Source organism: Alosa sapidissima, chromosome 23 (assembly GCF_018492685.1).
Source record: "Alosa sapidissima isolate fAloSap1 chromosome 23, fAloSap1.pri, whole genome shotgun sequence".
NCBI lineage: Eukaryota > Metazoa > Chordata > Actinopteri > Clupeiformes > Clupeidae > Alosa > Alosa sapidissima.
In genome coordinates, this window is record NC_055979.1 from 4,419,558 (window position 1) to 4,432,580 (window position 13,023).

The window sequence follows — 13,023 nt, forward strand, 5'->3', positions numbered from 1 at the left end:
TCTTCAACTTTGGCCCGTTAAAATGTGTATGAACAGTCTAGCGACGCATTTCATCAAGGCCCATTTGGACATGTCAGTTATTTGCACCACTGGTTAGATGTAAAACAGCATTTCGTTTCAGACTAGGCTACTGTTACTTAATTTGTGCATTAACAATAACGTTTCAGACTACTGTTACTTAATTTGTGCATTGACAATAAAGTATTACATGAACTAAAGATGACTAAAATCTTATGTAGAAGAAGAAACATTCACAAAAAATCCATCCATCCAAAAATGACCTTTGTTTTTGATAGCTGTTGAAAACGGCATGGAACTGACAGAGATGTTTTTGTTTATAAATACATAATAAATAAATAAATAAATAAATAAAATTATGCTGATACCTTTTGCTTTTCCCAAATACAATGTAGCCTACAGTGTAAGTGACCTTTCATCAATCCAGTTGCAATGGATGAACTGTGATGAACTGCCCTACTTGTGATTGTTTAGAGATTTTAAAGGTTTTATAACAATGCTACATCTTCTTTGGCTATTCTACAATCTATTCACCTTTTCAGCACCAGTAGGCTACTTTCTGTGCAGCCGCACACACACACTCAGGCATGCCAAACAAGCATACACAAAAGTTTCAAGAGTGGGGGATGGAGTAAAATATGGAGACAAATTGAAGTGTGATTTATTTTCGCGGAACGGATGTACAGGACTGAGCGGCGGTCATATTTTGTACCGCTATGCGGTACATCTAGTTATAATATTATATTGTTATGCTTTACTTACCCTACCCCTAACCACAACACTTATGGTTTGGTATGGTAAGGAAATATTCTGAGTAAAGTATTATGGACATAATGCATAAGGGAAATTATGAAGGGAGGTCTCCAGTCAGTACATTATAGTAGTGTTGCACATTCAGATTGTAGGTGACTATTGGCAGCAGTCAGTCACCGTCGGGTGTTCTGGCTCATTCTTATCAGTAAAGCCCTGAGCTGAAGGCTATGAATTAGTGTTGCTTAGGGACTGGCTTTGAAAGCCGAAGGGGAGACAGCAGACTTGACAAACCAAGCCTTGACTCATTTTTTCCAAGCCTCTGCCCACCTCAGAAACCATGACCTTGATGAATCATCTCCACAGAGTCCTTGCTGTCCATTAGGCGATGGAGAAATTGAATTAGCATAGCTGTGTGGCCCTCGCACACGCTGTGTGCTTGCTAAGTTCGGCCTCTGCGTTTCCTCACCCTGTATGTCATCGTGACCCAGTCTGTCATGCCTCGGGCGGCTCTGATGTTTACCGAAGGGCATTTTCCTTCCCGCTGTTGGTATTCCAAGGCCTGAACCTATTAAATCAAAAGGCCTGAATGAAATGGCTATGAAGCCGGCGTGAGGCCCCTTTGGAATTATTTAATAGGGTTAACCTGTATAAATGTCCTTGTGTCACAGATCGTATTTCATTGCTACTTTATGAGATTTATTTCTCTCCTCCCTCCCACTTTCACTCTCTTTCCCACTTTCACTCTCTCTTTCTCTCTCTCTCTCTCTCTCTCTCTCTTTCTACCTCTACTGTATGTTTTAAAGTGTACTGTGCAGGCCCCCCTCTCCATTTAAAAACACTGTGGACAGCGCTGAAGGTTTGAGGAATGTGGCTTTGAGAGCTGGAGTCTCTGGCCCGTGTTGGCTTAGATGTGGTTCCTCCAGCAGCAGTCAGCCGAGATATGCTGTGGCTTACCCACTCCGGTGCCATCTGAGGCGGGCTCTGGCCACTGCGCTGGACCCAGTTTGAGGGCAGTAATAATGAGGCAGAATAATCCCACACAATACTGAAACCGGACCTTTAAGGAGGTGTGGGACCTCACACAAGAAGATCTGCTTTTTAAAAAAGAAATTTCAGTCGCCTCGTGCCAGACTTTCAGACCATGCAAGGCAGCACTTGAGAACGCTGGTACCAGAGGAATTGGACAAGACTGATCTGGAATGAATACTATTTCCTTCAAATGTTAAAGCATAGAATGAAACCAGTCAAAACAATAAATTAAGCCCAAGACTACAACCAAGACCAAGGTTAGGCTCTAAAAAGGAAACCTCAAAAATATTTGACTTCGGACTGAGTGAACATTTTGCATTAAATTACACTCAGGATGGTTGTTATCTAAGCTTCCAGTTGGAGACTATGAAAATATTTCCATTTAAGGCCTGGCTGACTGTATTCCATACTTTTAACAAATGGTAAAAGGGGCTGATACTGAAAATATGTACATTGGTGAGTATGAGAGAGACCCTCAAGAAAGACTCCTCATGCACTAAACATAATAGACGTGCTCTGAAAATCTTTTCTGCTTCATTATTGATAATCTCCCTTCATATAAGCCAGGCACTGTTATGATTATTATACATCAATATATTATTTATTATGTAATCTTAAAATGCCGATGTACTGTTTGACATTTAACCTTATAGCACATTGTAGACATATTTTTTTTTATCTATGTAAAAGTTTTCTGTTGATCTGCAAGGTTGATGGACTGATCGATTATTGATGGTATCGATTATTGAAGGTTTGTATTGTATATTGGTGTATTAATTGATTGATTGACTCAGAAAACAAACTATCCCTATTGAGCACCAGGATGTTGGGCACCCATCAGATGTTTTGAATAGCGACTGAGATTCTTTGGATTGTCCGGAAGCAGACGGCCGAGCTCCAGACTGGATGTCTGGTCTTTGGGAGATGTCAGGAAGCTGTAGAGACAGAGATGCTTAAATCAACAGATACTGGAAGTCAGCAAAGACTGTGGCATAGGGTTGGGGCGGTGGTTCCCAATCACAGCTGTTAGACAGGGACACCCCAGAGATAGCACAGTGCTGCATTCTTAAGATTAGCCAGCACTGTTCAAAATCAGCACTCCAATAGTCATTGATAATATATATGTAAACACAGTATTCCCAATATGGTCATGCTGGTGACTGGCACCTTTGTGGCAAAGGCATTGCTCTCAAAATTGCATAAGCACTCCAAACGGAAAGGCCTCAATGTCAATGATAATTGGTATTACACTGTCTTACATTTCTCCAGTAAACAGCTGGAGGATGACTGTCCATCACCTTCTGGGATAGTTCTTTGAAGGACCTACATATAAAGTATGCAGAGGCACCCCCAGGCTTGACATGACGTCCACCGCCACAGCCATCTGTCTCCATGTGACATTGACCTGCTGTGGAGCCCCCTGACATCTGCCACGCTCACCTGGTGACACCTGTTTGGTAGCAACCATGAAAGGGCTCCAGACCTCTCAAGGGAACCATGATAGATGTTGGATGTCAGTGTTTCACTTTCTGTTTCCAATCTGACAATCTATGAATATGATTATATGCTTATGCAAGTAACCCATGAGGGATTGCTGTCGATCAGCAACATGCAGATATGCTGTTTCGTATGTATAGCATCATCACATTATGCTATCTCTGTGTGAGTAGTTGGTAGGTGCTCTGCTGGTCTATATGTTCTGTACTTCAGGTGAGGGATACTGCATTCATAGATAGCATTTGAGGATAAGTCAGAGTCTAAAGTTATGCTTGAGGATGGACTCAAGGAAAGTTCTGCATGTGTGAGTGCATGTGAGGTGTGTGTGTGTGTGTGTGTGAACGCATGTGTGTGTGTGCTTTAGAGAGAGAATGAGAAAATGAATGGGATCATTTCAAGAGGATTCGTTATGGCCCGTGTTGCTGAAAGGGACAAGTCTAATCTCTGTGGGAGACCTGGCCGCACAGTGCCGTTCGCTCTGCTAGCGCCCGTGAGCCCCCGCGGAGATTAGCATCAGAGGTATGTAACCTGGATGGCCCCAGGGGGCAGCGGACCGAGCGTGGGGTCAAAGGTCACCAAGGATTGATGGCCAGGAAACAAATGGCAGCTTATCTGCCATTGGTTGTCAAGGGGAACAGCCTCCTCTTTCTCACCACACATTTTTGTTCATGTTCGCTCAGGTAAGCCAACGAGAACAGGAAGGGTGTGTGACTATGTCAGCTGCACCTTTTCAGCTCCGCATTTCTCTTGAAGTTTCTCTTCAAGTTTAGATTGGACGTTGATTGGACAGGAAATTGAAAATACGAAATTCCCACAGCAAAAGTTTACTAGAGTATATTTGTTCAATAAAGACATCTCTGTTCCATTCATTTTGACTTCACTACATCCATGAGTACTGAAGTACATTTTTAGATTCTGAGGTGACATCCGTCACACATCCATCAGACCACTGTGCAAGGGTTAAGTAAATATTAATATCCATTAACTAGAAACCTGATTTTAATCAGAGCTGTGATGCTTGGATGACTTTACAGTAAATTATATGGACCTTAATGCACTGCATACTGTGCTGTACTGACATTCAAAGTCTGCGGTAACAATACCAGCCAGACCCTGTATGGTACAATATCCATCTATTAAATTAAATTACATTAAATTGAATTAAGTGCCAAAGAATCACAATACATCAAACCCCTTGCCCACACATCACACAGAATCACAATTAATTCTTGATGGAGTTTCAAGCATTCCAGGGAGACATTCTCTTGTCCTCCCTCCCTCCCTTTTCTCTCCTCCTCTCTCTCCCCACACATACACACACAAACTCTCTGCACCCCCCCTCTCTCCCTCTCTCTCACACACACACACACTCGGTCTCTGTCTTTATCTCTCCTTCTTTCTCTCCCTCCCTCCCTCTATCTCCTCCCTACCCCCATCTAAGTGATTGGCTATCGATTCAGCTTAATCTACTTACCTCCTGGTCCCTGGCAGACAGTACAGGACATGGTATAAATGGAACCACTGAAGGTGACCCAATTCAGAGAGTGTTGAGGCAGGGGCTGTGTGTTTGGGAAGGGTGGGGGGTGGCTGCCTCTGCAAAGGTTCCTGTAGAGTCAAAGCTTCAGGGATGAATTGGAGCACAGGGATTCTGTTGCATGAGTACTACTGGGGACTGGTGAAGGATGTACATAAATGAGAAAAACACTAACGCTCACGCTGAGTTGCTCTGATGTACCCAGGATTGAACATGATAAATTAAAATACATTTGATCCAAAAGACGCATTATGTTTCCAGGGGGACAGGTTTAAGATGTTCATGTGACCCATGAACCCACTCTTTTTTTTTACTTACTGGAAGATTCTGCAAGTGCAGTTGATTCAGGATGATTCAGTATGTTTTCAGTGAAATACTAAGTGCAATGCAGATGGTGTCTATCCATCTCTGTTGCGTGTCTGGCACCCAATTACAGGCTGGCCTGCCCTGGGCGGGCTCCAAGAGCACCATTACCTGGCCTGGCATCCCATAAGCTGGACACTCACTGCGCACTGGGCCGTGGGGCTAATGGCACATTTGGCCATCTCATCTTCAGTCACCTCCCCTGACCTCCCACAGCTCTCTGGTGCTGTTGGGTGACGTCACCTGCATCGCTATCCTCATCACTGCTTCTGTGTGTAAGCCGCCCTAACATCCAGTGAGAATAGGAAATATAGAACTGAGATGTGTGAGGGCAGTTGTTTACCTCAGTCGCTTTGATTTGTGAGGGACACATTTCCACATTTTACTGTTTTTGTGCAAAACAAATGTATTATAGTAACAGTCTTAAGTCATTAAGAGCTATTTGTGTACCAGGAGTAAATGGTATCATTGTTGAACATCACAGGTATCTGGTCTGACAAATGTGAAACCAATAGAAAGCATGAATGTGTTTCCACCCTTTAGTCAATACAGTATTTCTGTTTTCAAATGGTGTTAATAAGTAGTTTGTGTGAGAATAAAACAAGTAGAGGTCACCTGCTGCTGACCCTGGCCCATAGGTTATCAGCATCCCCTCCTTTAAAAGGAGAAATTGACTCTGTCCTGTCAGGATCGCTAACAGCACAGCTAGTCGCCGGGCTTTGATCTCTGCTTTGGGGAGGCGGCGGTATGTTAATCAGCTGTGGGAACGCAGACACGCAGCATCCCCCAGAAGAGGCCTCAGATAGCGGCCGCTGCTGCTGCTGCTGCCAGCCAGAGTATCCCAGCGCGGGACCCCCTGCGTCCCCTCCGTCAGCCAGCCTCCTATAGGCCTCTGCGCCTCCTCAGCCGACACCATCTGCGGCCCGTGTTGCGGGGCTTGTTACATCCGTGCCGAGGTGAGGGGGAAACACTCACACCACTTGTCACGACACCGGGCTATCAGGAGGCTCCGAGCTGCACTCTCAGCTCTGTCTGTGACGACAGCATGTGTGTGTGTGTGGGGGGGGGGGCTTTATCATCCATCACTGCAGCTCACGCTGCTCACATTTGGCCTGCATCAGAGATGGGTCATTGGTCAGTGCCCACCGACTTTGCACCTTCCACCTAGATGACTCATCTAAGGCTGCTGTTCTCTCTCTCTCTCTCTATCTCTCTCTCTGTCTCACGCCATCCTCCTAGCAGGACAGATGACATTCCTCACAACCTTCCCTTTCCAAGTGTGTGATCAGTGGCTGGATGGATCCATGGGTTGGGGTGGAGGGTGGAGGGAGGGCGCATCCACGCAGCGTTGCTGTGCAGTGGTTCAGATGGAAACCAGACTGCCACGGCTCTTTATCAGTGGCTTAAGGGCCACCATGCTGTCCCTCTGGGCCAGGCAGAAATTTTATGCATTCCTCACATGCACTAAGAGCACTGCTGTTTCCAACGACCTGCATGTGTGTGCGGCTGTGCGCCCGTGTGTGTCTGTGTTGGTGTACAAGCGCTCACAAATGCACCAGGGACCTTGCGTGTGGGCTGGATTTGAGGAGCTCTGCAGATGAAGCATCTTAAGCATGTGACTGGAGTGGGCTGGCCGTAATCTGGTGTCGTGTCCCTTTATTATAACTCAGATGGACAAGCACGGCCTTATCGGCTCCCAGCATTGATCTGTCTATTTCGAGTGAAGCGACTCTGGCATGGAGGTCTCTTCTGCTTCCTCGTTATCGCTGCCCGCTCGCTCACTCGCTCGCTCGCGCGGAGATCACACAGTGAGCCGGCCATGCTTAGAAAGCTCGCTATCAGTTGATCCCTGGATGCCTCAGAGCCAGGACACCAGGAGCGCACACAGGGCCCAAAGCCAAGCAGGTTGGCCAGCTCCTGGTGTCCACATACCACTGCTAAACTGCTTATCCCACAGCTAGGACAAATGCTTTTCAGGTTAGTGTAGAAATATGCGTATGGTCCCTTCACACAATCCTTAGTGAAACTTTTTCTGTCTGCACTCGAGACATAGATTGAGGCTATCATAACACCTAAGGTGGCCCCGATGAACTGACCTGAACTTTATCCATTCAGGGACATCCCCAAGTCTTGTGTAAGTGTGAACCTCTTGCAGGTGGTCTATCTACCTTCTACCTAGAATTTACTAGAAGTATGTATGGAGAGTGTAAACTTTAATGACTGTATACCTATGGAATATATAACAATAATGTCTGCTAGATAGAAGATAAAGATGACAACGCTAGGATATTAAAAAAAAAAACTTTGGCAGTCAACAAAGTGTTTATTGAGAGAGTATTGGAAGTGTTAGGAATGAGTCTGGTCTGGTGTTGTCTTGTCTCTGCTCTCCTGGATCTGTGCGTTTTTGAAGTTCCATCAGGCTGAGGCATGTAAATAGAGGGGCCACCACTGACAACCGCATCCCAGATGCCTGACCTATCTCCACAGAGCCCACTCTCTGCCCGAGCCCCCTCCGCCTGGCTCTGGGCGCGAGTCCAGCGACGCAAACACAACCCAGGCCCTGAGGTGCTGCTCCAGCCGTCAGCACAAACAAAACAGGTTGCTAGAAAGCAAAAAAACAAAAACAAACAAAACAAACAAACAAAAAAAGAGATCGGAACGTAACAAGAAAGTAACACACATTCTCTGTTCAAGTTCATTTAAAAGCTGCTCTTTTAATTTGTATTACTCTATTTGATCTAGATTAAAACAGATTGACGTGGGGAAGTATTTCACTGCGTTTTTTTCCACTACTCTATACATTTGTAATTTGCATGCAGTGAAACATTATGCAAGTGACACATGGTAATAAATTAGCATATAATTTACAATAAACAATTAGTAACAGTGTCCCAACATTAATACTGAACATAAAATAGGAGCAACTAATCACAAAATGTTTTTTTCTGAAATTCTTCTGTAGATACAAGATGAGCAAAGTAACATTCAGAGACAAAGTTCACAGCGAATAGTACCAGTTTCAATGAGAAGATTACTGAGTCTCTTTACAGTTGCCAAGAGTCCCAAAGCCCATTCAAGCCCCAGGATTTACAAACTAAGGGTTCATGATATTTTTAGGGTTTGCACAGAAGCTATTCAAGGCTGTGCAATTCACTGTTTAAAAAAAAAATCCCGATTCAAATCATTCAACATTTTGTTACAAAACACACTGAATTTTACATGATATAACATGGTATTGGTGGCTACGAAGTAGCAGCAGCAAAAAGAAGTTTGATAGATTGACTGATGATGACAGCTTGGTGTTGTTGCCCTCGGTGACTCCAGAACTGTCTGTCCATTTCCGTTTATGTTAGATCCAACAAAGTCTGACCATCAGGAAGTCTCTCGAGTCTTTAAAGTGTGGTGGTGTTCCCTTTAGAACTCCATTCTGAAGGTGTCCGGTTACAGTGTCAGTTCTATGGTTCACTTCACAAACACACAAACACACACACAGAAAATACAACCGTTTGCCAAAGACAGTCCCTGTGAAAAAAAGTGTGAGGTAAAAAAATAATAAAAACTGACAGCAAAGTGAAGGGGGGTAACTTGTACTTCGTCATATTTTGGCTTAGTCCTGTGTGTGTGTGTGTGTGTGTATGGGGGCTTCCATTGAAAGGCAAGAAGGGAGATGATGTCAGGTAGTGAATGTCACCAGGCCTAAGCTCTTTTCTGTGTGTTGGGGTTGGAGAGGGTCTACGTTTGAGAACAGCGGGGGGGGGGGGGGGGGAGCACAAAGCACAGGGGTTGTAGAGCGTGGCATAAGGGTTGGAAGCGGGCATTTGTAAAAGGGAGTTCAAAGACAGGGCAGCCAGGTGGTCGTCTCCTGTATGGAAGAGCCGACTGCGTGCGACACACACACACACACACACACACACACACACACACACACACACACGTTGTCATCTGCATATAATGCAACTGTGGATCCTGTGCTTCAGAAAGCATTTTTAGGCCTCAGCAGCATTAGATTTATACGACCGCAAACCCCCCTGTTTCCCCTCAGAAGCCTCAGCCCTTGCAGAGCTGCCATATCTGATGCCAGGCTTGGTTGGACACCGTGAGGGTGGTGGGACTCATTAGGCAGTGGGAGTCTGCTCTTGCTGGGTAAAACAGGTGTTTCTGTGGCCCAGAACATCTGGATCCTTGAGGCGTTTGTTTGGATCCTTTTCCCTGTGCAGGGAAGAATGTTCAAGAGGATCCTCAGAGCAGAGGAAACGTTCTTCCAACACACACCCGCACAACACAGACGCACACACACACACACACACCTTCCCCTATTCACTCCCCCAACACAAAAGTACACAAAACACAAACTCCATCTCTTCCTTCCCCATGATCCACCCACACATACAAATATGCACACTCATACAAACACACACACGTAGACACACACACACACACACACACACACACACACACACACACACACACACACAGATCTGTTCTTTTGGCCCCGGTCTCTACATAAGAGTGAGTGTGTGGTTTACTCTGTGATCTAGTGACATTACCAGAAGGATGTGGTGAACGTATGTGTGTGTACAGTGTGTTTGTATCTATAGCAACTGACTACTTACTCAGATTAAAAAAACAAACACCTCAAAGCACCAGTCTCTGTGCTCCCACATCCACCCTCCTCTATGGAGTCGAGAAAAAAGGTAGACATTTTGTTTCGGCCGGTCAAACATCTAGAGTCATAGAAGACTCGGTTTCCATTTTTTTGACCACGTAACGGGAGCAAGCAGAATAGTTAAACAACAGGAAGAACAAATGTGTAGTGTGACATCCTAATGGTGGAATTAAAAAAAAATGCACCAGGTCAGAGACAACAGCTTCGCAGGCTCACTGGAGATATGTTTTCACACGGACTCACTGGGCAGTTAACACAACAGGGTCCTTCCACACATCAAGGCGTTCACCCCTGACACACACACACACACACACACACACATACGTGTGTGTGTTATGTGTGTGCCAATAGCACCAGCTTGATGCATGTGACCCCTGCGGAATCCCCCCAGAAACAGGACAGCACCAGAAGGGAAGCGAGCAGCCATTCCCCACCTTGTGACAACCCCCAGCCCACATCCATCACCGCTCTGCACCCCTCCCTCACCCACACACACACACACACACACACACACACTCCTCTCCTTGCAGTGCCTCCGGTGGGTCTGATGTGTCCAGCACTTTGGATTAACAAAACAAAACAAAACAAAACAAAACAAAAACAAAACAAACAAAAAAAGGCAAATGAAAATAATCATTATAATTATTATTATAATAAAAATAACATTAACGAGGATAAGTGTCTCTGCTCCCACTTCACGGAAGTGAACTTAAAAACAGATGTGTCAGCAGCGCGTGCTGAGCAGTGGTCAGGGCTCCACAGGGCTGGAGAGCAGGTGTGTGAGAGAGGGAGGAAGCGAGGGAGGAGGAGAGAGATGGAGAGAGAGAGAGAGAGAGAGAGAGAGAGAGAGAGAGAGAGAGAGAGAGAGAGAGAGTGAGTGTCTTTTGTTCTTTCCTCCCCCAAACTCTGCCTCTTCTCCACAGTTGGACTCGTTCTCAGTCTTTCCCACCATTTTGGCCTCTTTCCCCCCATCTCTTCTCCCTCTCTCTTCTTCCTCTCTCGCTCTCTCTCTTTCTCCCTCTCTCCTTGCGTAGGTCAGTGTCCTTGGCAAGTCTTGCAGCACATCTGTCTGAAGTACGCGCGGCTGCAGAACTTGAACTTCAGCACCAGTGGGCAGTATGCCACCTTGTTTACGTCTTTGCACTCTGGAGAAGAGGGAAAAAAGAGAGGAGACAAGGAAAAAGAAAAAAATGAGACGGCAAAAAAAAAAAGAAAAGTAGTCATCCGTAGGATCTCCCCGGGTGAGAGGTCTGTCTGTAGTGCCGATTCCATTTATTGTTTTTTCCCCTCTCTTGCACTCACTTATTCACTCCCTCAGTCACTCTCTCCTTTTACCGCTCTCTCTATCCATATCTCTCCGATCTGTGGCAGACAGACTTCCTTGCCAAGCTACAGCTGATTTGAAAAGCCAGGTTTAAGATATGATGGATTTCAAAGAGGGAGACAGACAGAGAGAGAGAGAGAGAGGGGGGGGGGGGGGGGGGGGATGTGGAAGAGAAACACACACAGAGACGGATCAAGTAACTAAGGACAGAGAGAGGAAGTATAAAGAAAGAATGGGATCGACAGAGAGAGAGAATGAGTTGGAGAGGATGAAACAGACAGATAGAGAAAGAGAGAGAGAGAGAAAGAGAGAGAGAGAGAGAGATCCTGGCGTGATTCCCATCACAGGCAGGCTGCCACGAGGCCTGTGTTGCTGAGTGGGGTGAGTCTGGGCCCTTATCAGGATGAGAGTGTCTTCCCTTATTAGGCCTTTTAAATGGTTCTGCAGGCATGCTCTCTTTCCCTAGTCACCACAAGCCCAATTAACTGACAGCTAATCCCATTAGCGGCCCTGCTGGGTGGACAGCCAATTAGAAGACCCACCCTTTCACAGACAGCCAATCAGAAGGCTGTCTTCTTTATGGGAAGCTAATTAGAGGGAAACCCTCCCAGTTGCTAGCTAGGCAGAGAACTCTTGCCTCTACTTTAAGCCAATAAGATGGCTGTGTAGTTTGTTTACGGACTGCTAAACTCAATATAACAGAGCAGGTCAGTTCTAATCATTAAAAAGGAATCTTTAGATATTGACCTTGCTTTGGATTGATGGTAGAAGAAATAAAATAAGAGGGCACAAATTTGTTCCTAAAATAGCTTTGTCACAAGTGGCTTTACAGTGTATATGCTGAGTATTAATTAAGAATGTACATCAAATGTCAATATCCCATTAGAAGCATTAAGCACCTGGTAATGGTGGCACAAAATCAGGACAGCAGGCTTGTGCAAAATTCCAGAATTGAATTGAAACTGAGGTAGCAAACAAGAAGCAGAATTGCAATTCGAATTGTGCACAACCCTGCAGGACAGGGTGTGTGTGTGTGTGTGTGTGTGTGTGTGTGTGTGTGTACTCACCGTCACCGTTGGAGATGGGTGTTGCATCACACTTGCTCTCGCACTGTTGCATGGTGGCAGGACGCAGGTTATCAGGGCATTCACTGGACTGCTGACCCGTGTACGTCAGACACTGGACCACTCGCATCTGCTGACCTAGGCCACACTGTGCTGAGCACTGCATACACACATACACACACACACACACACACACACACACACACACACACACACACACAGACACACAGACACACAGACACATTAACAATTGTGTCAATCCCATTTTGCAAATGCTAAGTTGGTCACATAATAGGTTTGTTTATTTTCTTCTGCTTAATGACAAAGACATCCCACAATGTTGTGATCTTTTGTGAATCCTGTGACCTTTGCCCTTTGCATGCCATGAGCATGGACCCACTGTCCCCAGAAGCGTCACCAGCAGCTTCACAATCCAATTAAGCATGCGCTGAGCTGGGTGACTGACAGGGAGGCTGTTGGGGTCAGAAGGCCCTGATGCAGAGTGCCTCTGCTGGACTCTAATCTGTGGTCCGAGCTGAACCTGCCGAGCTAATTAGAACTCCCAGATCAGCAGTGACCATGCAGCACACTGCCGCTGACACACAGGCCGCTGGGCTTCTTCAACAGGTGGACAGAGCCATCTCATGCCTAAATGGATTTGCTTCAAATGTTTTACTAAATTAAAACAAGTTCCACTGACTATTAATTAGAACAGAGGCTTAAGAACATGAAATGCAACAACACCGTATACACGAGGTTGTTCACATTTAGTCAT

General features: G+C 45.5%; 1 protein-coding gene across 1 annotated transcript in view; it reads right to left on the reverse strand.

Annotated features, from left to right (window-relative positions):
- Positions 1-7,516: 7,516 nt before the first annotated feature.
- Positions 7,517-13,023, reverse strand: part of adamts6 (ADAM metallopeptidase with thrombospondin type 1 motif, 6) — a 57,089-nt gene continuing 51,582 nt past the window's right edge. The window contains exons 25-26 of the mRNA XM_042081546.1: positions 12,252-12,408; positions 7,517-11,005 (exon numbers count right to left, since the gene is read on the reverse strand). Of these exons, the coding sequence (XP_041937480.1) occupies positions 10,896-11,005; positions 12,252-12,408 (267 nt within the window). The 3' untranslated portion in view covers positions 7,517-10,895. The remainder of the gene's footprint in view (positions 11,006-12,251; positions 12,409-13,023) is intronic.